At 38.7% G+C, this 25,921-nt stretch overlaps 4 protein-coding genes across 6 annotated transcripts; 3 read left to right on the plus strand and 1 right to left on the minus strand.

The window, feature by feature from the left end:
• The first annotated feature begins 307 nt into the window (after nt 1-307).
• On the plus strand, nt 308-6,466 carry LOC149966710 (ionotropic receptor coreceptor Ir76b-like). The gene is made up of 5 exons (XM_090172280.1): nt 308-375; nt 675-889; nt 3,023-3,128; nt 3,894-4,059; nt 5,834-6,466. The coding sequence occupies exons 1-5, from the start codon at nt 363-365 to the stop codon at nt 6,177-6,179; spliced, it is 846 nt and encodes a 281-aa protein (XP_090028406.1). The 5' UTR covers nt 308-362; the 3' UTR covers nt 6,180-6,466.
• Nucleotides 6,467-7,262: 796 nt separating this feature from the next.
• LOC149966711 (uncharacterized) lies at nt 7,263-10,554 on the minus strand. Its single transcript, XM_090167586.1, has 3 exons — nt 10,043-10,554; nt 8,785-8,888; nt 7,263-7,581 (listed from the first exon to the last, which is right to left on the minus strand). Exons 1-3 carry the CDS (start codon nt 10,343-10,345, stop codon nt 7,263-7,265), a joined length of 726 nt encoding a protein of 241 aa, XP_090023712.1. The 5' UTR covers nt 10,346-10,554.
• Nucleotides 10,555-10,922: 368 nt separating this feature from the next.
• Nucleotides 10,923-13,015, plus strand: LOC149966712 (uncharacterized). Its single transcript, XM_090167587.1, has 6 exons — nt 10,923-11,030; nt 11,094-11,248; nt 11,305-11,514; nt 11,584-11,925; nt 11,986-12,367; nt 12,435-13,015. Exons 1-6 carry the CDS (start codon nt 10,925-10,927, stop codon nt 12,773-12,775), a joined length of 1,536 nt encoding a protein of 511 aa, XP_090023713.1. The 5' UTR covers nt 10,923-10,924; the 3' UTR covers nt 12,776-13,015.
• A 1,026-nt stretch (nt 13,016-14,041) lies between these two features.
• On the plus strand, nt 14,042-24,570 carry LOC149966713 (uncharacterized). 3 transcript variants are annotated; one of them, XM_090153888.1, is made up of 4 exons: nt 14,042-14,168; nt 16,245-16,324; nt 19,238-19,486; nt 22,865-24,570. In XM_090153888.1, the coding sequence occupies exons 1-4, from the start codon at nt 14,108-14,110 to the stop codon at nt 24,359-24,361; spliced, it is 1,887 nt and encodes a 628-aa protein (XP_090010014.1). In that variant the 5' UTR covers nt 14,042-14,107; the 3' UTR covers nt 24,362-24,570. The 3 variants fall into 3 exon arrangements, with proteins under 3 accessions (XP_090010014.1, XP_090010031.1, XP_090010023.1); XM_090153897.1 differs by lacking the exon at nt 14,042-14,168 and adding an exon at nt 15,296-15,317; XM_090153905.1 differs by lacking the exon at nt 16,245-16,324.
• Nucleotides 24,571-25,921: the final 1,351 nt, after the last annotated feature.

The following is a 25,921-nucleotide window of genomic DNA, read 5'->3' on the forward strand; positions in this document are numbered from 1 at the left end:
TGGGATATATAATTTAGGTTAAAGTCCATTAAGTAGAGTATAAGTGGTTTAATTATAATACTCTACAATGGTTCTCTGACGACGTTATGGTTTCGTTATTTTGATATTTAGCTTCCTGTGTCATTAATAGACGGCACCAGGCTCTCCAGTCAATTTTTCGAAGAATCGGATATGTATATTGTCATCTCTAATAACAAGGGCATTATCATAGAGCCGAGAGTTGCTTTATGCCTAATTAACTCCTGCAAACATCAATAAAATATTAGTGACACCCAATTCTGGTGAGAGCCCACGATCGCCAGAGATGGATAGTGGACTGCTTAAGTATTAAAGCACGAAGCGAAAGGGGGAGATTAGGAAAAATGCGATCTAGAGGTGAGGTGTTTGCGTTTCTTGCAACTAGCGATAGGTGGCGCAACAGAAGCTAGGGATGATTGGCGCTAGTTTCGTTACATCAAGTCGTAGTTAGTGTTAGCAGACCATTTTTTAGTTAAGTTCATACTCCCTTTAACTGACTTATTTCCTATGAACCTTTATGATAGGGCCCTCAACTCGCCTTCCCTTGTGATGCATGGGCCCCTGCTCTTGGTGGGTCCCTAGGGGTCAGCCTTATGTATTAGCTTAATGGCACAGTGTTATTGACATTTATACGTTCAAATTTTACTTTGTAATAGGCATTACAGTGAAACCAACCCTGGATTCCACGCGGATATTTTTCGCCACGTGGTGGATATTCACGATGCTAATCACCGCATTTTACACGGCGAATCTCACTGCATTTCTGACGTTGCCCGTTTTTGGTTCCGAAGAAACGCTGTCCGAAATGCTCGAAGAAAGCGATGTCAAATGGCTGGTGAGAAACAACAGCGCTCTCGTCGAAGAAGTTCAGGTACCTTCCTTATACACTCTTTTTCGCGGCCTTTTCCACCCCTCTTTTTGGCCACCCGCTAGTCGGCCATTACCTGGAACCACCAGTGGGGGGTCTAGGCTCGTTTCTTTGGTCCCAGGATATGGAGAATGGGGGTTAAGGGGGTAAACTCAACATGAACGCGCCCAGCAAAATTCCCAAAAAAAGAGTATATAGCCAAGAAACTTTAGTGTTTGACCCCCATCATTTGACCTTCAAGATGGGCCCTTAATGGTGCAATAGCTCGTGGCTTTATCCACGGTGCCAGGCTGTGGACTTTTGCTCAGGGCATTAAGCTGAGACTACCGGTGATATCGGGTGATTGATATTCTAGGTATACAGGTATAAGTACTGACCCCATGACCATAAAGATGAAAATTGACAGAACATTTGATTATCAAGATGAAAGTTGACAAACACGTAGTTTCGAACTTAACAAAAAATATACTAATTGTTCCATCTCAAGAGCGTGAGCTTCAATAGCCAACATGGCATACACTAAAATGTATGTGCTCAACACTACAAATTTTCGTCCTAATGGGTCGCAGTGTGCAATAACTGGTGGCTTTACCGGCTAGTCGTGGTCAGGCTCTTGTAACCCATAAGGGCGTTGGCGCACTGGGAGATGTTAGCTGTGATCAAATAGTCCTATCTCCACCTCCGACTTCGGTCAGGGATATGCTGGAAACTGGGCTTCGGCTCAGGCTAACGAAGAGGCACAGTGACCCTGTTTCCCGGCCTTGTGGAGCCCATCGGGATCTCCAGTGTGCCCATCGTTCCCCTTTAGGAGCCTTTTGTTAAGGGCTTTGGCACTTTACTTATGTAGGTAAAGTGAAGGGTTGTTCTGCTGAGTTGAGCGGCTTGCGTCGAAGGTGTGACAGTCAGCAGTAGGGTTCTCTTGCTGCCTTGGCTGTTTTGTCACCTATCCGGGTTGTGGACGCTGGCGTAGGGCATAATGATGAAGACTTCCGGTGGTGTTGATGTAATATTTCAGGTACACCGGGCTATAAATCTGACACATGTCCAACTTTAGGGGTCCAAGCATCGTTTCCAATATATCAGGAACTATAAGAAATTTTATGTACGGCAATTTTAGCAAAATTTATCACCGATTTAATTTTTAGGCTCCTACTGTCATTAAGCCATGTCTCGATTAGAAGTTCACTTCCCTCCTTAGCTCTTTTTACACAATCCTAGGGGATTTGTGTTTATTAGTACTGTGTCCGCCAACGCTTCCGGTGTTCGCACGATTTATCGCGGTACGTTAGAGGTACCATGACACATGATACGTCAATCGATTGGGAACATCATGCCCTCACCGACATTGTTAACATTTGTGAGATCGGGGCCGCGGAAGTGGGGCATTTGCCCATTTTAGTAATTTTTGGTGATTTTAGCCATAAAATCTACATACTTTTTTAAATTAAGAGCGATTTGGTTGAATATTATATTTTTAGTTAGTACTGATCATTTCTGAACTACGTTTTCGGTTATATTTTAATTCCGTGCCAATTGATACAGGCTCCATGTAAATCGTTCGCGTTTCGCTACCTTATTTCTAAAACCAGGTAACTCGAAAATTTTATTTTGTCTAAAAATTAATTTCAATAAACGTGTTTGCGTTTCTCTACCTTATTTCCAAAACCCGGTAACACAAAAAATTATTTTTCGATAAAATTCCTCTTTAATGTACAATATGATTGGAAATTTGTTTAAATTTCAAATTAATATTTAAAATGGTAGAGAGTTTCAGCAAACCCATTTCTAGGCGTTTACGCGAACGTCTACGAATCGTCTGAACGTTGCAGACGTTCGCGTAAACGCCTAGAAATGGGTTTGCTGAAACTCTCTAATTAATATATTGGCGTATTGTGTGTACTTAAATATCCATGACATCTAGATTAACCATCTAACCAAACTTGACCAGCTTTCCGAAAAAATTTTAAAGGGTCTTAGCATCATTTGAATTTTGTACCTCGTGATAGCAGATTCAACGAATTATAATTTGCCATTTTTCAACCCCTATTTCCGAAATTGAAACGATACTGTGGTTTTATCATAACTTTCTTTTGGGTGATCGAATGACAAATGTTCTTTCGGCGTTTTGTTGGCTAGAGTGTGTATGATCCGGACTTCAACTTGCTGAGGGAAACAATGGATGAAAAGCGGGGGGAAACTATCGCTTCCGAAGACGAAGCGCTCCAACGCGTTTTACACGATGGTAAATATTAAGCATTTGCACATAAACGCAATGGTGTAGGAATGTTTGAGAAGGTGGAAGCTGGCAAAGCAACACAAACTCTAGGGTGTGGCTTTGGAAACCATTTTTTGAACAGCAAACGGCCAAGAATTAGTAATAGCAAGAACGCGTAGAACTACTGTACGTATGATAATATTGAGCCCCGGTCCCCTGCTGTCATGATGTTATACCTTTCAGAATGGAAACGCCCTAAAACTTTGTAACGCTAACTGCAAAATCTGATTGAAGTTTCAAAAGCTGAAAGATATTTTTTTTTAATTTGCATGTACTGAACAAGTATCATTATTTGTAATTAATAAATAATGATAATAAATTTTAATTTAAACACTTCATTTTTCACGACTATTTGAAAATTTAGGCACTAGAGAACGCCAATCAAATCCCTGAATTTAAGGAGTATAACTTCATAATGCCACTTTTTGATATTTTCATCGTTCTCAGTTAGTTCTATGCGTTCTTGGTAATATAAATATTTGACAAACTTGATAATTATGTCACTTTTGAAAATAAACAAGTTAAACCACCCTCTTGAAAACGATTAGATTGTATTGAGTAATATTTGCTTCGTTAAGCCTTTCATAACTTCAACCAATTGGAGTTGGCCGTTACGGTAATTACCCTACTAGTCAAATATTTGGAAGGGTCATTGATCCCTGTCTTGCGGATCCTACGCCAATGCATACTCGAAATCCTACCAGTTCCTAAAAATGATTTTTTATTTTCAAGACTGCATTTATCTACACGAAAGTATGAGCCTTAAAAATTTAGTCTCAAAGTATTTCGTGGACAAGAAACGATGTGACGTCATCGTCGCCGAGTACTCTTTTCACAAGAAGCATTACGCCTTCGCCTACGAAAAAGGTTTCAAATTCGCTAATCCCTTCAACAGTTAGTGAGTATATTTACTAATTCGTAGCTTGCTCGTGGGTGTAGCTTGTGTTCGTTGGAGGTCGTCCAAACCAGCACACTTAATTATAAAATTAAATTATAATAAAAATTTTATAGTCAACAACGGCATATTTTCTGATGGGTTAAAATGGCACAATTTGTTTCATAAAAATATATTTTATTTTACTGATAAAAATTATTTTAGTTTGAAACCTTTAAATATATGTCCTAAAACCGTTATCGCATTTTCCTCAAAATCTATAGTAGGTAGAGTTTTTAAATTTGGAGGGTATATGTATGACCATAAGTCTATAATATTGTTCCATAAGTTTGTGACTGTTGTCCCTTTTTTGGAATATTTTACTGAGAGCTAGTAACGAAGTGATATCATAATCAGAAGAAAATATCCTCCTAGCGAGGCGCTGTCAAAGGCTATGTGTGACGCGTTAGCAAGCGGACGCAAAACGGTGACGAAGCCCGTAATACAGTCTGTCTTGTGAATAACTCTCAGTAAAGTGGTTTTCAATAAAAGCTTCTACCTATTCCATTGCTTCGTCACTGACCTTGCAGCAAAAAATTTAGATACTCTCTCACTGGGCAGCATTCCAATAACAAACGCGATTATCTCCAGGATTGGCTCTCAACAACTCAATGGGACCAGAATGATTTTCCGAGAATTCCGAGAGCAGTACCAAGTAAAACTGCCATTACAATCACCATTAGAATTGGAATATTTATGGATAATTATCCGTTTCGCTCCCAGATAAACCAAAATAATATACTTCATTCTCGCTATCAGCTTATCACTTTCCATTTTTTCTAAGCCTTGTCTAGTCTACGGGAGCTCTGTAAGAAAATAATCCTTGTGCGCTTGCCGTATTAGAATTCCGTGGTTCTATAGGAGAGTTTTCACTAAGGAGACCACAAATAGTAGCAGCCAGTCCCGGATTAAGCTCATTCGAAGCCCTATAGGCGCAATTTTTTTATAAGGCCCTCTAAGTTTTATTTTGTTCTATTTATTATTTGAGATCCCTCGAGCCGACGAGGTCCTAGGCCAAATTTGGTTATAAGGTCCTCTAAATTATTTATTTTATATATTGCTTCACTGTGTACGTTTTGGGGCCCCTAGAGATGACATGGCCACTGGTAGAACCTGTGTTTTGTATATTACCAAAAGACATATATTGGGAAACTAGCCAGTAGCGGCCAATTAGATAACGCCGCGTCGGTGACGTAATCAACATCGGAAAATTTAAACACACATTTATTTTTTTCATTATTTCTAATTAACTACGAAACTTTGTATTTGGGCATTTTAAACGTTCGTGCATCGTTTAACAATAATATTAAGCTTCAGATAAATAGTTTCGAACTGTTTCACTGAATCAGCCTGTCACAGGGGCAGGAATTTACGCTCCGCCCCACGCCATTGTCAATATTGCCTTAGCGTAAAATAAATCACGCGTACGTGAAGATCCACACAGTCACTCCTGTTAAGCTGCAACTCTGTTTTGAAGAGAGCCAGGATAATGCAGCATTGGCTATTAGTTCTGCTTCTATGATAACCACATCGTAGTAAAGCGTAGTACGTTCATATTCATGGGTCTATAGCAATAAATCTATGCTCCATTTAAAATTTAAAGTGGAATAATAGATGAATTGAAATGCTTGATCCGAGCTATTGTAGAGAGCGATTTCGGAGCAGCCCAAAGAAAAACAGCGAGTTTTGTCCTGGAGGATCGTGCTACAATTGCATTTTATTTTGTCTTCTTCTCTAGCATTGAAACTCTGAAACGTTCCGGTCTCTTGAAGAAATGGTATGGCCAACACCTGAAGAAAAGGGACCCTTGTTCTACCCAGGCGATGGCAGTCAGTCAATCCACCGAAAGCGCCGGAAACCAGTCTTTGACGTACGACGATTGCTTGAGCGTCTTCATGAGTTACGTTTTGGGCATCGTCGGTGGAGTCGTCTTGTTAATTCTAGAAAGATTGTACTCCCGACACAGCGTCATGAAGAACAATCAGCCCAAGATCTACGTCACTACCGGAAACATTGACGGATCCACTCCCTACATCAGAGCCAATAAACCAATGAAAATTAAAACCATTTACACTGGAAGGTGAATGACGGACGGATACTAAGAAACTCGCGTCCTATGTGTATGTAATTAGAAATACATAAATATTTGCCTACACTCCGTGTTCTTAATCGCTGTTAAACATATAGGGTATATTAACATGAGCCAAGTTCGGTCAACATTTTCGCTTTGTTGGTGAGCTTTCAAGTCTAGTTCACAAAACACGAGGCTTGAAAATAGGGTTCTTATCACAACTAGTTTCCACGTCTAGCTACCAGGGATATATTTTTAAACTGCCCTCAAATCAACATAAGCGTAAATACGCTAACAAACATTGAGATTGACCACAGAGTTTCAAATTGTTTACCATTTTTTTTTAAATAAATATTTTAGAAGGTGTGATAATAGTTTGTGTTAATTTTGCAAAGGAAATACTTTTGCTAGTAATCGATGCTCATTCCAAATGGATCGAAGGAATTTTGTCGATAATATTACACTTTGTATGAATTTAAAAACGTAGTAGCTAGTTATTAAAATTTTCCAAATTATTTTGGTTTAATTTTTTTCTATAATATAAGATAATCTTGTTTAAATGTCTATTATTTTTATCTCCACGTTTTAAACCGGGTGGCTAAATATCGCCAATTGAGCACTTATGTTTTGTCAGTGGACAGTATTTTTTATCGTAAAAATATAATAAAAATTATCTTTCTTATATTTTCTTAAAGATTCAAATCTTTAATTTCGATTTTCACAAAACTGGATTTTTAAAGTTACGATGTTTTTCAATTAAGGAAATTTGTTGACATTGATGATGCATTATAAAATATGACTAAAGTTAATTTAGCTTATAATCATAGCACATTTAGCGTACACTCTTTTAGAGACTTTTGGTATGCGATTTGTAACGACTAAAATAAAGGGCATCCTAATTTAAGATAAATTGTAATGTTGATAACTGTACTAACTTAACTACAAATAAAACCTTTAAATATCAGTAATTATATTTTAATTTAATAATAGCTAATTATCTCTAAAAATATTTAAGTAGAAATGACAATTAATGTCTCGAAATCTGCTAGATACTCTACATTGAACAGCATCTGCTATTGTTAAAATAAGGGTATGCCTATTTTAAATTACGAGATTTAAAGAACGCAAATAACAACCCTGGACGAAAAACACCACTAAATAGCAAGTTTCTGACTGTGGATAGGGCGAAAGACAATTTCCTAGAAACAAATGAAGTGAAGTTCCACAGGACATAAACGATAAACCGCTGAACTTCCTTCGCGTTATAGATAGCTTCGTGGTAGCTTTTATCTTGAACATAAACGAGCAATAGTGATATTCTATCCAACATGGCAACGTCTTGAAAGTCCTTCGCTCGGTATTGGTCAGGTGGAGGTAAGAACCGTTCCACTAACATCTCCGTGGAAGATAATGATCTACGAATAAAAGGAACTTAATTAAGACGGCTAGGAAATTAACTTTTAAAGGGAGTAGCAGCGAGGGTGAAGCTGGCGCCATTGCTCACTCGTGGCGCAACAGTCTAGAAAAAAGGAAATCCTGCTGCGAGCGTTGATTTAGTTACTTCTACATATCTCGCAGCTGCATAGGCAGTTCGATTTTCTCTCTCGCCACGGGTGAGCAATGACGGAAGCTTCCCAATTAGGGCTATAATCCCTTTAACACTAAATATTTCAGGCTTAAAGGGAGTATAAAGAAGGATGCTCGATAGTGGATCAACAAGATTCACGTTTTGGCGACTAGGAACTCTTTGTTTTAGCGTTAAATTGTGTAGGGTTAAATGCCAAATTTGGACACTTACACCTATCCCACGGGCGTTCTAGTTTACTGGAATATGATTCGTTCAAAGATTCCGCTAAACAACTACACCAAGAAAACATTTATTCATACTTTGGCAGTATGACAATGCTGAGACGATTTTTAGCATTGCTTCAAATCCCCCTCAGGCTCTAACAGCTAGGAGCAACAAACACAAGGAGAACGCAGCTAGCCTTTAAACACGCTAACGAAGGGTTGGGTACGAATTTCATTGGACAAGCGTCACGAGCCTTTACGCTGAACCTTTTACGGGCGGGGAGGGGGGGATAATTTCCGAATTTTCCCCTTCCGACGGCAGCAGGCGCTAAAGCATCTAGTCAATGAAAAACGTACACAATAAAATCCACGACTTTTGACGGGTTTCGTTCTCCTAGTGTGGGGTGTTGTGTTTGTTGCTCCTTGCTAACACTAACCTTTTTCCCCTACAAAATCAACTCAGTCAAGTATCTCATTGGTTGCCTAAAACTGACGTCTTACGACGTTATTGAAGCGCACGTCGGTGACGTTTTCGTTATTCCTTCCTCTTTCTCGTTCCGGGATGCCTGCGGATCGAATCAACGTAGTCATACTCCCCAAGTAGAAATAAATAAATTCTTGACTACACTGTTTACATTTCGACAAATTTCCTATCGTACTGTACGGGAGTGCAGACATGGAGTTTACATGAGATAACTTTTCGAGCGTGAAATGGGAATTTCAAATTAAATTACTGTCCACACAATAACCAAACCCCAATTTCCAAAACACTCTATACTCCCTTTAAAGACCAAACTAGACGTAGAAGTCCAATTTTTCCATCTTACAAAGCTCCAACGGCGTAAATATTTGACGTCGTAAGTGCGCTGAAGTAGCGATTCCTAAAACTTCCTAGTGTGTTGGATACAGCTTCTGTAGTGCCCCGTACAATCTGTTAAAACAACTCATTGTATAATCGCATACCCATTAGTTATTATGCTAAAATTTATAGGCTATACTTAATAAATCAGAAGAATGAAATTTAATGACTCTATTGATGCCATAATTTTTAAAATTTCTAGTGACAACTAGTTTGCGTTTATTCATGCGCGTCATCAGGAGGCTTATTCTACAGAAATCGCTCAGCGAGCGATAAATTTTTTGTCGACGGACTGAGCGACCACTCACTAACTACAATCGTTCTGAATTTTGGAAATGGGTATTCTACTCCTCTTATTCGGCGATGTAGTTAATAGATCAGTCGTTCAATGGTATGAACGACGGAGATTTGAAACCAAAAATTCCTCCTATGAATTTAGCCAATCACGACGTCCGTTGCAAAGGGTTTTGCAATCAGCTGCTGCCGGTCAGTTGAAAAAAAAAACCAAACAGCACACTCTGCGCCACACATGGTTATTGTTGGCTTCATATTGTCGTGTTTTAGGGTTAATTTCATAATTAAAATTAAAATGGCAACTAACAATGGGAAACGGTCGGGGAAAATATCGGATATACAAAGAGAAATAATGGTGAATTATATGAGCAGTAATCCGGAGTTTTTATCATCAAAACAATCGCAAACGTTCACAAACAAAAAAGGCTTAATGTGGGAAACATTAGCCAACACGCTAAACAGTGATGGAAGTGGTTCACAAAAAAGTTTCATTTATTTCGAAAGTTTGTGATTCATCTCTTATCACTCTTTGTCTTCTTATATCTCGACGACCTAACCTATCAGCTATTTAAGCTAATCTTAATATTTGCAATTCGATTACTGCTTCCGCCATTTTAATGAGAATATTGGTCGGTGAGATCTTAACTACACCATCAGACCATGTCGTTCACTGAACGATAAATTCTGGTAGTTACCTTACGAGAAAAAAATTAACGACGGAGTAGAATTCGATTTTCATCTTTTAGCGACAAATTTTTTTAAACGCCTTTTTTGTCGTTCAAAAGCCTAACGAGTTGAGTAGAATAGACCTCCTGGTCTGATGATGCCTGAATATATTGTCGCTAGTCATTTTAAAAATTTTATAATTTTAAAAATTGTTCCGTCAATAAAGTTTTTTTCTCCATTTCATTCGTCTGACCCATTAGTTATACCTGGCTTGTAGAACTAGTTACTGTTGAAACCACATCCTCTATTTTTATAAGTAAACGAAAAAGAACTCCACCCAGTTTAGATAATTGTACATAAACAATAGTTAAGCGCTGGAAAGGCTTGGTGACGATCTTGGACGTGGACACTACGGACGACTCAGCTAGTGACAAGGCATAATCCGATAGCGGATTGGTTTTCTTCAAGTGCCTGTAGTGCGTGACGACGATTTCCAACACTGTTTGAACCACTGGTAGTTGTAGCAATTCTATTAAAAGTTTGATACTCGTATACCTAACTAGAAACATTTTGAGTTAAATTAACGTAACAATGAAATATTCTTTAGTTTAAAGTTTATCTATTCAATTCAAAATTGAGAAGACGAACTGCGAGTTACAAATAAACATATATCGAAAATCCCGAGCTCCTACGATTTAGATTACGTGTTGTTCGCTTTTGTACATTTTCCAGAAAAAGAGTTCTTTAGGGTTTTAATACTTTTTAAAGATTTAAGATAACAGACAGGTTAAACACCCCTCAAAAACGTGAACGGGAGAACTTGTACCAGAACAAACAACAATCCTACAAGTTCCCCCGTTCACGTTTTCGAGGGATGGCCTAACATATCTGACGATTCAAGAAAAGTTTTTTGCCTTAGAAGTATTATTTTAAACGTATTGTTACTCTTCCTTTCATTGCACAATAATTATTTATATTTTTCTTATAAATCAGAGTGAAAACGTCAGCACACGTTACCAATTTTTTACTTTTAAAAAATCCAATGAGTGATATTTTAAAGTTTTTTTTGTTAATTTCAACATATAAAACGGGAGAGATCGGCTATTTCTCCACACAACGGTCAACCAAGTTGTTTGAAACACTAACCAATGGAATTGGAAATGAGTAAGGCAGTCGCGATCCTCTCGGTTCTTCTTATGGGATGTTTGTGCTCGGCTGTTAATTCTTCGGAGCCAATTGCAATTTACTTGAAAGGTGAGACTTCATAATAGTACGTTTAAATTTAACATTTGTTAATGGCTTGACGGAAATGTGAAGAGCTGGATGAATCTCTGCAAATGGATCTATTGGAGAACGAAAGAATTTTTAAGTACGAAGTTGGTACTCAAGGCGAACGAAATGACTTAGTTCAAAGAAATGTGTTTCCCGCAAGAGCATTTGACACAAACTCGCTCGGACAATCTGGGATAAAGGTGACGGTAATGAAGTGTAAGCAATTATATTTACTGAAAGTCCATATCTATTGTAGTTTAATTCCACGGCCAAATTCTATCCAGCATCTACTCCGCAACAAATGAATTCCACAAAGTACCAGGCTTTTACGACATGGGCTCCTTCGACGTTACCAACTTTACCATCCCTGAAACCACTACCCGCGGTCACTCCAATCCAATTTCCTCCAACTCAACCGTGGATCAGTTCCCCATTTGCGTTTCTCTTCAATCAAGCAGATCGAAAAGTAATTACCAGAAATGTTACGAATACCTGGGCGCCGGTGAACCAACCTCATATAACGTCTTCATTGAAGCCAGCTTATCCAGCTTTCAATATTCCAACGTGGGCGCCATTCGACCATTTCCAGGCTCCAGTAAACTCGTTCCAGCCGCATAACTATACTTGGACAATTCCCACGTTCGCTCCATTGAATCCTTTCCCGGTGTATCCTGCTTACCATCCCCCAACCTATTTGTTTAAAAGCCACCGATTCGCCAATTCGGCTGCACGACCGTGTCCTCACCACCATTGTAGTTTACATCATCAGCATCCTGCAAATGACGTTTCATTTGGAGAACTTGGGCGCAGGCCGTCGTCATTGACGAACTACTTGAACAACATCCGTTTTGGAGGAGAGAGTACCATGGTTAACCATGTATGTCTGTAATTAAATTTTTAAGGTAATGTGTGACTAACGTTTTCTTTTTTATTTCAGGCCCTACCTGAAGAAGCTAAGGAGCCACGTGTTACCGTAGAAAAAGATACCATCGATTTAGAATCTACCGAAACGCTGCCAATGGAAAATGTGCTGTTAGTGGATGACACGCTGTCAATGGAAAATGAGCTTTTGGAGGACGAAATATCAGATACTCAAATATTCGAAGTAGGGAATACCAAGACTGTGAACAGTCTCTCTGGTGTTCTCTTGGATCGTAATTGTGGTAAAAACGAACTTGGTGAAAAATGTGGAGACAAAAACCGATTACAGATCGACAACTCTTTGTATACTACCAAAGCCAAAAAGGTAAACGACCTTATGACTCTCCTGCTCCAATCCGCGTCTTTATCAGAAGTCAAGTTGTCTTCTACCGGTACTGGTAAGAAAATCATTCCTTAAACATTTTACTGTCAAAGGCAGTTTACCTTTTCTTCCTTTTACTGAAGAAATTGGCAACTTGAAAACGAAAAAGAACACCTTAAAAAATGATCAGAGGGAAAATTTCCTTCCGTCGCTTTACAATTTTATTCCTTTCGTGTTCGGTGATACGGGGTTATCGGGATTGAATCTCGCCTGGACCAATAGAGCTCATCCCGACACCCCGGCTGTCATTGGCACTGGTGGTTCAGAGAGTGACCTTCCGCCACCTGCTGTTACGACACGTTCTGAAGCTGCAAATGCGTCGGAAGTCCAGTTAAGAGTACCAACTAATAATCACCATGGAAGGCAAATGACCATTCCCGGAAGTGTCGGAGTAGCGGATTCACAAGCAGCGGTTACACCTTAAAGGTTATTCCATGTCCGAACAGGAACCCCAAGGCTTCGGAAGCAATGTCGTAGTTTCTAGATATTTTTAGACTTGTTGATTGTTTTAATTTATTAAGATGGCTCTAGACGATCCTAATCTGGATGTAACATATGTAAATATAAAATGTTTTAAAATAAATGAATCGACGTAAGAGCGGTGTTTATAATTTAACGTTTAAAGGAAGGAACTTAAATACTCTTCTGCCTAAATCTTACAATACCTCGCCTCTCATTTTGGCCAATCCGGTTGCCAGTAAAATCCACACAAATAATTCAATTTGAAATGGAGAAACCACCTTTTTATTAATTTCAAAAAAGTATTAATGTTTTATTTAAAAACCGATTTTAAATTTCACTCGTTGTTGGAGATAATGCGATGAGGACCCTCGACCCACAATGCATTTCCCCATATAGATTATCGGGAAACGCCTTTTTTACTAAATAACCCGATATAATAACTGCTTTATTATTGTAACTTGTCTCATTAGCTTCGCTCATTTCGGTAGTACAGTTCTAACTTTAACGTTATCTTGTAACTCTGTATATATATGTAAATAAACCAGTTCTCATAATTTTATCCTCGTCGTCATCCTTTCGGGAGCTTTGCTGTTTGCCGTTGAGAAATTACTTCAACACTCGTCCTTTGAAGCTTATATAAAAATAAGCCGTCATATTTCCGAAGGTATAGTTAACGTGGTCGCTAATGGCTCACGTCACTGAAGAAAGGACTTGTTAAGAAATCTGCCGAAGTGTAGTTACATACGTAGCGCTATTGCGTACGAGGTTTCCTTACACGTTACTCAGAAGTTGGCTTACAATTGTTACTTATGGTACATCTCTAAGACCTCAATTTAAAGTAACATGGTTTACATTCGAACTTAATGAGAATAAGAATTTTGTCGTTTTCCATAGTATGACGAGAAGGTAGGAATTCCATGCCAACCTCGACACCCGCAAGTTCCAAGGAAAGATACCTTGGGCAAATTTAATTTGAAATAGCAAAGTAACGAACGCAACATTAATTTTTGAACTTCACAGTTGAGCGACTACTTACGTGAAAATACGTTCCTAGAAAATAACTGCTGGGGTCAACTGAATCTATTGTTCGTATTCCAAGATGTTTCGAGGTGCTGAAACCTGAGAGTTTGATTTAGCGACGTTTTTTAATTGCAATTTCGTGCTTATGAAGGTTATTTGTCTCAACGCTTTCTTGTTATTATTGAGCGTGTTTATAGAGGCATCTTTTTGTGTTATTCAAAAGCGCAGTCTTCTCGGTGTCACCAGCAGGCAATTCCCCATACAAATTCCAGCGATGAAAGAAATGAGTGTGAAGCCCAAAATATTGCAGCTTTCGCTGTTTATCATTTTGATCAGTGAGTAGAAAAAAACAATTTGATTTTTTGGTATTTTCGAATTTTATGCCTTTTAGCGTAAGTTATACAATAATCATAAGTATGGCAAATAGTACAAATTATTGCGTAGTCAAGGTCTAGTTAAGCACCGAGCGCCTTAGTTCCTCAATATGCCAAAGGCGAAATTTACTACTTCAAAGTATAACTATCAAATAATATACTACTCAGTTCAGTTGCGGGTCCAAGTTGGAGTTGCAAGTTTAAATTGGATCAGAGTGAGAGCTCAGTGTCTTAAAATTGGAATTTAAACAGTTCATAATGTCATTACGTTAATTATGTTTTACATCGACTTTGTTTTGTAAACGATTCAATTAGAGCTTTCGAACGAAGTAATGCAAAGAGATAAACCGTGCAGTGGCGAGATAAGCCAGCAATACTCCAATATTTAAGTCCCTTTACCTTTTCAATTATTTAAATATATAATTTTAAATGGTTCCACCAGGCTAGTTAGGGGAAGAAACAGGTGCCCCCTGCCGAACCTGTCCGATGAGCTAGAACCGAGAGAGAAAGCAGGAATACAAAGAAAATTCGACGGTTCGGCAGCACCATTCTTCGTTGGCGGATAATACCGAAACTTATATTCAAATTCGTCCAGTGGGGATTGGGGACACATGTTTCTCAGCTATCGTGCAGCTGGAGCAGTAGCGACTGCATAGAAAAGTAGTTAAAAAAACTCAGCTTGATATACGCTTGTTACTTTAAAAATTAATTCAACTGCCTCGTGGTAGTAGTGGTCCTAAATGAGCGCGAGTAGTTTGATGATAGATTTGCACATTCTGTTAAAGGGAGTATAAAGTAGGACGTTCAATAATGGATCGATGAATTTTACGTTATATCCGCTACGTGCGATGTTGATGGTTTTTTAGGAGGAAATATCTGTTGGAAGATAAGCTTATAAAGAATTGCATAATTTGTGGATTGTGAAATAGGGATTAGGAATTAAATTACTGCCGGGCACAATAACTAACTTCAATTTTGAAAGCACTTCATACTCCCCTTAATGCTATATTGTATTCGTAGGTTGCGCTCCTACCGATTAAAGTTTCATTGAAAAATTGACTAATTTTTTGCGGTCGACATTTTGTAAACTAATAGCAAATGCAATGAACGGTAAGCTAACTAGAATATCCTCTATCGTCGTAGCCGACAGTCCTGTCCTTATATCGTTTAGAATTATCTTAAGAGTAAGTGCCGCATCATCCATAAGGCTGATTAGGATGAAGCCTAGTGGCTCACTAAGAGGGAGATGTCAAGGGGTCCTAAGAAGCTCGAAACCCAGAGGGCCTGCCATGGGTTAATACGACACTGTTAAGAGTTTTTTACTTTTTCGCACTTTCATTAAAAGCTAGTCAATAGATAGATTAAGCCGGCGCTAGAATACGTGTAGACGTAGCTTTATTGTACACACATTTTACTCCCGTACATGTTTCATAGCGATGGCTAACCTACTAGCGTGCGTAGAAAAACATCGGCCGTGCAGATCTTCAAGGGCCCGCCGCGTCTACCCCAGTACACGTTCACCTTACACTTATTTTAGTATTATTTTGATTCCAGTGCCTGCGCTAGGGCCCAAAATCTTAGTGATATATTTTTGGAAATTTTTACATATCACAGAGCGTCTACTTTGCAGACGAAAATCCATTAGCTTCTATACGTCACTCTATGTACACTGAACAGATTAATTGAATTATTCAAATAAATGGGCTCAGGGCAAAAGCCTTCTTATGGGCCCCAAAAATAATATAAGGGGTACGCACATACTTGGCCTACCTTCGCAAAACCCCCTGTCACCGGCACTGTAAGGTTCGTTAGGATTAGGTTAGTGTTAGGGTTAGTTGGGGTTATGTTACTATTTAGATACACAGGTCATACCGTTTGTCTTCTCTTGAGAAATTAATATATGAATTTAGTACGGAATTTTGACCATCAATGAAAATCGGATCCGTTGCTACTTTGAGTCACACGTGCAAATGAAAAAGTAGTTTTGGTTCCCTATTTCTCATGCAACATGGATTTTAAGTATAATTGTCGTTTCAGTATTTGATGAAGTCGCTGGATTTAATGATTCCGAAAAATATCAGATCTATTTTGACGGAAATTCATCGCATCCACTTCCGGTGCGTATAAATGTTCCAAGCGTTGTATTCCAAGATCGTATTTATTTATACCATAAGTCTATAATATTGTTCCATAAGTTTGTCACTTAGGGGAATATTTTAATGAGAGCTACTAACCAGGGGCGGTGCAAGGAGATTTTTCGGAATCTTGGGCCACCTGTTCCTCATCTGTGGGGCTACTGTTCTTCAATTGTGGGCCCCTGTTCGTCAACTGTGGGCCCATATTCCTTAATTATGGGCCCCCGGTTTTTACTCAATTATATTGATTTCAAAATTAAATTTTGCCAAGTTTAATGAATAAATCGACTCAAGTCTTTTTGGGGGCCCCTAAGTAAAAAAAGTTGTCTTTAGCCGGTCTCGCCTACCCCTAACGCTGCCCCGCTAGTAACGAAGTGACGTCATAACAAGAAGTAAATCTCCCTCTAGCGTGGCGCTGTCAAAGGCTACGTGTGACGGGGGAGCCAGAGGACGCAAAACGGTGATGAAACCCGTAATGCAGTCTGTCTTGTGAATAGCTCTCAGTAAAACTTTTGCATGTGAAGGATTGGAAGTGTCACACTTGTGTTACAATATTATACACTAATGTTTGTACTTGGAATAAGTTAAAATTTCCTACCCCCTCTCGTGCTGGAGGGGGAAAATATACCATGAAGTCCCCGGTTCGTCTCAATGTAGTCATTCTCCCACACTATAAATAAATAAATTATGGTTACTACATAATAATTTTCCCGTTTTTACACACAATCCTAAGGATTTGTGTGTATTAATCTCACGTACAGTGTAGCCGAAAAGTCAATGATATCTCGTTCGAATGTAGATACAAAGCCATTGATAGCCTTTCGTAAAGTTTTCAAATCGGAGCCCTAGAAGTTGGGCATTTGCCAAATTTACTATTTTCGGAGGTTTCGCTTTATGTGGTAGATATTTTATTCAAAATTAAGTCCGATGACATTAAAAAAATATTATGGGATAGGTTAGTATTCAGCGGACCTACAACTTCGGTTTTATCAGTAAATATTAAATTAAAGTATAGTTTTCAGGGTAATTTACGGGACCTCAATTTTCGTGGTTTTATATTTTCGCCTAAAAATCTACATACAGTTCTTTAATTTAAGTCCGATTTTCATGAAAGTTATATTTTTGAATAGCTGTGGTTTACATATAACCTAGAGTTGCAAATACGTTCCTTAATTTTAATTCTAAGTAAGGTTTTTTGGGCAGCTGCGTATACGGACCCCGCAATTTCCAACATTGTAAATCCGCGTGTTTATAGAGGTCTACGCACCCGTTTTTCTCTAGCGTTTTTCAAGGCCGTTCAGAGCGCGTCGCGCTTTCAACGTACGACCAGAAGTAACAATTAAGTAAAACACTGATCGACCTAGTCTTCAGCATATGACCAGAAGTAATAAGTGTGACACTCAACGTAACAAATAAGTGTGATCAGAAGTAAGGAATCTTCGATGCTTTCAAAGTATGACTAGAAGTAACAAATTAGTGTAAATACAATTATGTGTGACCGTGGATATATATTGGTTGTGATACCGGCGTTGTAGGTTGCTGTGAATAGCTCAAACAAACTTAACACATTAAACGGATTGTGTGTATTCTGACCGTCGTACGTCTTGTTAGTAACAAATTGTCTCCTCCTACTACCAACTTGTTTTGACACTCTTTATATTTTCTTATCTGTGATTTTACCCATCATTATCTGCTACTTGTAAGCATCCATACCATAAAAGCTTTTAGAGGTTAACGGTAACAGATAGTGTAGGCTAGGAGCAACAAACACAGCACCCCACTCAAGGAGAACGCAACCCGTCAAAAGTCATTTAATTTCTTGTGTACAACTTTCATTGGCTAGACGCTTTAGCGCCTGCTGCATGCCGTTGGAAGGGGAAAATTGTCTTTCCCCTTTCCGTAAAACGTGCAGCGTAAAGGCTCGTCCAATGAAATTTTTACAGAACACGGCGTTAGCGTGTTTAAAGGCTAGCTGCGTTCTCCTTGTGTGGGGTGCTGTGTTTGTTGCTCCTAGGTGTAGGGAACTGTTGGCAAGAAGAGCTTGCCATCACCTTCCTACCCATTGTAACCCGGCCACCTGAATTGAATGCATTAAAAGTCGCTTGATGACTCGGGCCTAGGGTGGTGTCTTGGGTATTATCCTAGCTGATTATTATTATTATTATTATACAATAAATATAACTGATTTTCATTCAAATACTTTTTGCTAATCGTGACGTCAGTTATGAGTCCGTCACACTAGCTGTTGTTTGAACCATAACCTTAATGAGAATGAAGACATGGATTATTTATTTTTTCACTAATAATTTTGACTTAAAACTTTTTTGTATATGAAATCACCTTTAATCATTATTAACGTATCTCTTTAAATTAACATAAATTTCCAAGTGGTCGAGAACTCGACAAATTCCTGTAAACTTTCTACTTTTAAACAAATTTTCGAAATTTTTGAATTTCTGAAATCCAATGTAAAATCTGCCCAAAAATCTCGAAATAAAATACAAAACCGTATTTTAAAATACCAAAATCCTTGAAATGAACCTCAGAATTTCAAAATAACTTTTCGCGACCGAAAACTATCGCTACGCCCCCTTTGGTTCGCCATTGAAGCAGGCGCTATTGGTTTTTCCTCATCGTTATTGGTAGGTATGACTTTATAAATATTGATACTTGCATTTTTATATAATTTTTACATCGTTTGCTTATATTTTTATAAGTTTGTTAAAAAAAACATTACTATGACTTTTTAACGCTAGATCATAGGCGCAACCTCGGAGAAGCTAGCGCCGTTACACCTCCTAGACTCGTTTCGGTCGCGAATGGTATTTGAAATCTCGTATACAAAAACGAGATACTAAATGACTTTAATATAGTGAATATTTAATTTTATTTCAGGATAGTAATGGAAATAAAACGAGTTATGGTGGCAGCCTTGACGATGTGATGTTCGATTCCGCTTCGCTTAACAACACCCATCTTGACACTGAGAGACGGAAATCTGAGAATTTGACAAACATAAATCCCAACGACAACATAGTCGAAGTAGATAGCATTAAAGTGAAAAATGCGACGGTTGAAGAGTTTGTGAACAGTGAGAAGGCGGAAAGCAACGAATTCAATCCAGAAAGGCAGAGCGGAACTCTTGTTAGTCCCAACAGTACTTCGAATAAAGGGCAACGCAAGTGGCCATGCATGGGGTAAATTATCTTATAGATAAAAAGAACGACTGCACATGCGCTATCTGCCATAGCCTTTCCCTCTGTAAAAAAAGAAGAACCATATATTTGCCGAATTTATTTTGTATAAATGCGCCTCTCGCGGTTTTTATGCATAATCCATGCATTCCTTAGTCGCGGAAATGGCCGAGGAAAGTGAAATTTCCGAGCTTACCGACAAATTGGATCCTTTATACAAAAGAAATGTAATAAAGCAAAGATAAATATTCTGTTGGGGTATAATAATTGGGAAATTGCTAAGGAAGACGGGATGTAGGACTTAAGTGTGAGGCTAGCGGCAGAGATTTTCCGCGTCCAAGGCCTAATGTTTCAACCTCCATAATTGAAAATAATAAACTGGCAAATAATTTTATTCCAAAACATTTTTTAATCGAAAATATCAACGTCAAACTATCGGAAACTAACTCACGACGTCAGTTCTTTTCTCCATAATAAATAAATTAAGCTAAGCCTAAAATCCTGGGTTTATTGGTGGTGAGCTAAGAAAATCAAAAAATTCGCGAATGAGAGCGAAATAGCATCACGTGGCTACACCAAGGAGAATAAGGTTTCCGCGCGGTATAAATCCTCCTTGGAAAACCAAGCGCCCCCTGCATGGCCACTTGCGTTGCCCTTCAAGGTTTTTAAGACGTTTAGGGATCCCAAACCCAGAATGTATTTATTTATACTTGGGAAAATGACTATATTGAGACAATGGGCGAAACTATAAAGTCCGGGGGGGCTGAAAATATGGTAGACCCGTGACTTTGTGGAGAACTGCAGTGCCATCTATCCTAAGAAATACGAACTATTATTCGATTTATTTTGCTAATGGCGGTTTAAATTTTGATCGATCCATCTAAATTATTTAATTATTATTATTATTTAAAAAATCATGTAATAGAAAAATGGAAGTTAATTAGCTGTCTGCAGTATCTGGAAGGAATTATTTTTCTTTACCGAATCGAAGTTGACTGTGATATGGTAGTCACGTGATTTTGTTTCCCCATTTTAAAGACCAAATTAAATAGTTCTTAATCCCCTCACGCTCGAAAAGTTATTTTATCTTCCGAGTCAATTACGCTGATGAAGTTATTCCCCACTCGTGTCGAGGGAATAATTTGACCATGATGCCCGCGTTTCGTCTCAACATAGTCATTCTCCCCAATTAAACAATTTGGTGGTTAACACTTTCGCCTAGCAGCAAGAGGAGTCGGGTTCGATCCTAGATTGTGGTACTGTCGTTTGCAAGCTATCTTCCTTCTCTTTAAAGAGGTGTGGCCACGAGTACTTTGGTCTCTCCTTACCATGAAAACTTGCGGAGGTTAATAGTAATAGTAAGAGTAGGGGCGCTTATAGTAATAACTTAGCAGTGGTACGAGGTCTTACCACCACTTTCTCACGTAGTTTGAAAGGATACTCACAGTGTGATCCCGAGCTCAATTTGAGACCGAACTCAGGTTTTTTAAATAAATATTGTGAGCCTGCGACGAGACCGATAAGTTTTCTCGTTAAAACCGAGCCCGAGCTGAGGTCTTGTGGAACGGATATCGTAACTACTGAGCCCGAGTTTGAGCCCCTGTTAAAATACAAATTACTTCGAGCTCGAGCTTGAACCTATTTCATCATTCCATTACTTGGAGCTCGAGCCCGAGACCGTATTAAAAATTAACGTACTAAGAGCTCAACCTTGAGCTCGACATAATACTTGAGCCCGATCTCGAGACTGATTTTGGTAGTTTTCATATCTGAGGAGAGCCCGAGCTCAAATTATGATTGAGCCCGAACCCGGGACCGATTTGTATACTGTTTTCGTATCTGATGATGAGCTCGATCTCCTTCAAATTCGCGATATTGTTTAGCCCTAAGCCCACGTTTGAAATTTATTTTGGCAAAAAAAGCGTTAGAAGGTAGCGTGGCCCAGCGCCGTCTGGATTCCCGGGCTCAGTTCTGCCGGACCGCCTCCGACTGTCTTCCAGGTGTGAAAGTGATGCCGGAATGGAGCGCGAAAACACTAATTGCGCTATTTGATAAATAAATTGTGCCTTTAGTAATTTTAAAACATAGTGAGATCGAGCTCAAGGCCACCATTTTATTTGTAAGTAACTATTGTGAGCCTGAGCCCGAGATCACATGTCGATTTGTAATTGTTGCGAGCCCGAGCCCGAGACCACCTGTCAATTTGTAAATATAGTAAGCGCGAGCCCGAGACTGCCCGTATATTTATAACTACAATGAGTCCGAGCCCGAGACGGTTTGTAGATTTTAAATCTACTGAGCTCAAGACGTCACATCGGCGGGGAAATTTAGATTGCGAGCTCGAGCCCGAGACCCGGCCAATAATTGGTGAATCCAAGTGAGCTCATATATGAATTCAGTGAGGTGAGCTCGAGCACAGCTCTTGGCGTTGACTTTTGCTGCAAAGGTTACTCTATCTTGTTCACCATAGTACCTTTGAAGATGGGATTACGTCATTGCAAGAACGTAGTGCCAAGTATGTACTTGAATAGAACAAACTCACCTCACACATGCTAAAGTGTTCAATACACAAGAAGAGTTGGTTGAAGCCCAACAAAGTATATGATATGAGACGCAGGGTATTTTGTCATTAGCAATCTTACTCAATAAGACTAATTTGTTGTCTGGGTTTTATATCGGTCTCGTGCAATTAAAGGGGAACGGCCAAGCTTTTCCAAATATCGCCTTATTTGCATTTCAAAAGATCAACAAGACGTTCAATATACTTACACGTACCTTATTTTGTGTTGAAAAAATAGTTTTTGGCCAAAAAAGTTGAAACGCAAAATAACGCAAAGTATTTAGGTTTGAATTTTCGCCGCCATCTTAAGGTGTGTCGCCAGCGCCAGTACAACCACAGTGAGCGATTTTTGAACTAGCCTAACTTTTGAAATCGCGAAATTTAGGCTTAGGTCTCGTATAACTGGAACGCGCCGCGCGTGCAAAAACCTTTTTGCGTCTCCAGCAGCGCACGCTTTTATATATTTTTTTAAATTTTATTCAAGCATGGAGTGTATCACCGGTTTCTCACCAGGTATCGCAGCGGACGCGCGTTTTTCGATTTCCCACAATTTCTTTATTTTATTAAAAATTAGCCGCTTAATATTTTTTTATGCGGTTTTCGCCATAAATTTTAGTTTTTAACGGGATATAGGGCTACCTAACTGGTTAAAGCTTGACTGTTCCCCTTTAAGTCTGATATTGTACGATAAAACCTTGAAATTATATTTTAATTTAGTAAAAAAATCGTATTGCGTATTTACATTTTATAAATTTATAATCGTTGCAGTTACCCATAAATGAAACATCTCATAGGAGAGTTAGTGGCAGCGCGGGAAGAAGTGATGTTAATCCAGATTATTTGACAAATGAACAGAACCTATTTAAGAAAACTACTTTGCCTAAAGAAACAACAGTCACTTCTTTACCTAAAGCCAGAATAGTTACTATTTTGCCAGAGGATAATGTGACCACAGCTTTGTCCGATGAAAACGTTAACACAACTACGACTGATGAATACGTGAACACAACTTTGACTGATGAAAATGTGAAAAAAACTGCCCTTGACGCTGAAATAGTTGCTATTTTTACAGAGGATAACGTGGACACAACTTTGATAGTAGAAAACGTGACCACAACTTTGACGAAAGATAACATGGTCACAACTTTACCTGATGAAAAAATAATTAGAACTTGGCCAGAGGATAATGTGACCACAGCTTTGACCGAAGAAAAAGTGACCTCAGCTTCGCCCGAAGAAAACGTGACCTCAGCTTTGCCCGAAGAAAACGTGACCTCAGCTTTGCCCGAAGAAAACGTGACCTCAGCTTCGACCGAAGAAAACGTGACCTTAGCTTTGCCCGAAGAAAACGTGACCTCAGCTTCGCCCGAAGAAAACGTGACCTCAGCTTCGACCGAAGAAAACGTTACCAGAACTTTGACCGAAGAAAACGTTACCGAAACTTTAAAAAATGACGAAATATTTACTAGTTTGCAAGAAGATAAGATGACCACACCTTGGATTGTAAAAAACGTAACCAGCGAAGGAAACGTATCCACAAATACTCCTAAAGAAAATTCGCCTACTTTGCCTCAAAAAACAACAATCGTGGTTGTTTTATCTACTGTAAAGCCTGAATCCGAAAGTAGAAATGAAAAACCCTTTTTCGCCAAGTGCTTGTTAATACATCATTTTTCGCCTTTCGTCCTAAGATTGAGTAAGAGAAAAGAGTCTCCAAAAATAGTAAGTCCTAAAGTGGAAAAATATAATTCACCCGACGTACACGCAGTTAAGATAAGTTTTGAATTGAGTGACGAAGACGTAGTCCCAGGTCACATTGGTCACGCTCCACGGCTGAAACAACATCAAATACCAACATTGGAAAATAAACCACGAATTGTTTCAAATCGCCGCTTTGAACGTTATGGAAATAGATATTTCCCAGTCTTATTTTCGGCTCCGATTTCGTTGCCTTTTAGAAAAATTGGTCCAACGCCTGGGCGTGAGATCCAAATAATGAGAAAACTAAATATTAGTTCTCTTTTGCCGTTGGCTTTCAACAGATTTAACTATAAGCCTTGGTTTGATACCCAACCAATAAGAAATGACCGCATCACTTCTAGAATTATCAATTTCAAAGAGCTGCCATTCATCACGTTCGAGTTTCCCAAAACATTTCCTAGCGCAGTGGTCACAAATTACAGAAGACAAAGCGGTACATTTCCCGCACCTTCGATAATTTCCATACTGAAAAATTTGTATTCAAACCTCTTCCAAATCCAATGAAAATTAACCCTGCATTTTCTTATAAATTAAAGTAGTTAAGAAACTTGGGAGTCCTACCATAATTTGGAAAAGAAAAAAGTTTTGAGAGTTCATTGTAACGTTTCTATATTCCGATTCTTATTTTTGAGTAGAAAATTCTTAATTTCTTAATATCTCAATATCTATTTTCCGTAAGATATATTGTCTAATAAAAAAATGTTTTAAATGGATTAATTTCTTATACTATCAAAAAGTCATATACTGAAATCGTAAATGACTTAAGCTTTCGTTTGTGTGTCAAATAAAAATAAAAGTAATAACCTCTAAAACTATATATATATATATATATATATATATAGAGGTTATTACTTTTATTTTTATTAAGTCATTTACGATATATATTTATTATATTTGTAATCATTTTGCCTAAGAATAAATTCATATTCTGGTTGCAACATTAAAGAAAACCTATAGGTTTACTGCTTATTCTTACCCTCGACTCCTGCCTTCTACAAGCCCCCCGTTCTACAACGCAATCTGTTCCGGATCGCCTGGCTTTGGTCTATGCTGAAACCGTAAGCCCCGAAATTTCGACTGAGATTCTTTTCTAACATGCATTACTTGTTATTTTTATATCTCAAAAACCACTTGTCCTAGGCGAAATCTAAAACCACCACTGGATTCCTGACGTCGGAAACCTGTGTCATATATATGTTTCGATTTAATTGGGTTTTTATTAAGTGAATAATCATTAGTTTAAAGAATTTCAATATTTTTAGCGACGCTCTTAGCAAATTCCCGTTTCGCGGTACCGGCTACTTGGGGAGCGGCAACCGGGTAAAAGGGGGAAACGGAGACGGTCCATTCTCAGAGAAGGGAGAGAGGGAATACGAGACGGGAAAGGTGCCGGGGCACAGCGGAGAGAACAAATACAGTAATTCCAAAATTCTTAGTAAGTTTTTGTAACGAGATGGCGTTGGGAGCCCAATAAATTAAAATGACTAGATAATGAGTTCGAGGAATTTAAGTAATCAAAAGGGACGGTAGTCCCTATGCAAGGTCCGGGTATAGAGTAGAGCACCTACCCGAGCACTTGCTATATTATCTCGAGTCAAAATGAAGCCGATTTTACCCCCTCGTATCTCAAAAACTATAGGTCGTATCAAAACAAGTGATGTATCGTTTGAAAGGTTACAGCAACGCAACAAACATATACGAATTCCATCGAACAGGGTTGAGGCGACGTTTCGTAGTAATGGGGCAAAGTAAGGCTTAATTTTTCTACTTCTTCTTCTTCTTCCATCTTCTCCTCGCAGACCGCTCTACAGCAAAAACTACTGAACCGATTTAAATGCAATTTGGTATACAGTTTCAAATTAAGGTCCCATTGTGTCCTTCCAAAGGAGATGTTCATATCTGGTATAGTTCTTGAGCTACCGCGACAAATGTACATTTTAGCGAGTCGGTAACGAAACCATGGAGTAATAAACACATAAGACTAAATCGGAGCGGCCAGCGATTTAAAAAAGTTAATGCAAAAGGTTTGAGGGTTGATTCTAGGTGAAAACGTGGCGCTGTGTT

The sequence above is a fragment of the Leiobunum rupestre genome, chromosome 1 (genome assembly GCF_980474605.1).
Source record: "Leiobunum rupestre chromosome 1, qqLeiRupe1.1.hap1, whole genome shotgun sequence".
NCBI classification, from domain to species: Eukaryota; Metazoa; Arthropoda; class Arachnida; order Opiliones; family Sclerosomatidae; genus Leiobunum; species Leiobunum rupestre.

Excerpts from the sequence above, each read along its gene's own strand:
- LOC149966711 (XM_090167586.1), bottom strand. The coding sequence starts at position 10,345 with ATGTTTCTAGTTAGGTATACGAGTATCAAACTTTTAATAGAATTGCTA. Across the intron at positions 8,889-10,042 it reads TAACTAGTTCTACAAGCCAG|ATTGTACGGGGCACTACAGA; the intron begins GTATAACTAATG and ends TTGTTTTAACAG. Across the intron at positions 7,582-8,784 it reads ATTTACGCCGTTGGAGCTTT|ATCATTATCTTCCACGGAGA; the intron begins GTAAGATGGAAA and ends TTTTATTCGTAG.
- LOC149966710 (XM_090172280.1), top strand. Across the intron at positions 890-3,022 it reads CTCTCGTCGAAGAAGTTCAG|AGTGTGTATGATCCGGACTT; the intron begins GTACCTTCCTTA and ends TTTGTTGGCTAG. Across the intron at positions 4,060-5,833 it reads GCTAATCCCTTCAACAGTTA|CATTGAAACTCTGAAACGTT; the intron begins GTGAGTATATTT and ends CTTCTTCTCTAG.
- LOC149966713 (XM_090153888.1), top strand. The coding sequence starts at position 14,108 with ATGAAAGAAATGAGTGTGAAGCCCAAAATATTGCAGCTTTCGCTGTTT. Across the intron at positions 14,169-16,244 it reads GCTGTTTATCATTTTGATCA|TATTTGATGAAGTCGCTGGA; the intron begins GTGAGTAGAAAA and ends TTGTCGTTTCAG. Across the intron at positions 19,487-22,864 it reads AAAGGCAGAGCGGAACTCTT|TTACCCATAAATGAAACATC; the intron begins GTTAGTCCCAAC and ends TAATCGTTGCAG.
- LOC149966712 (XM_090167587.1), top strand. The coding sequence starts at position 10,925 with ATGGAATTGGAAATGAGTAAGGCAGTCGCGATCCTCTCGGTTCTTCTT. Across the intron at positions 11,515-11,583 it reads TCAATCAAGCAGATCGAAAA|CCAGCTTATCCAGCTTTCAA; the intron begins GTAATTACCAGA and ends TCTTCATTGAAG. Across the intron at positions 11,926-11,985 it reads AGAGTACCATGGTTAACCAT|GCCCTACCTGAAGAAGCTAA; the intron begins GTATGTCTGTAA and ends TTTTTATTTCAG.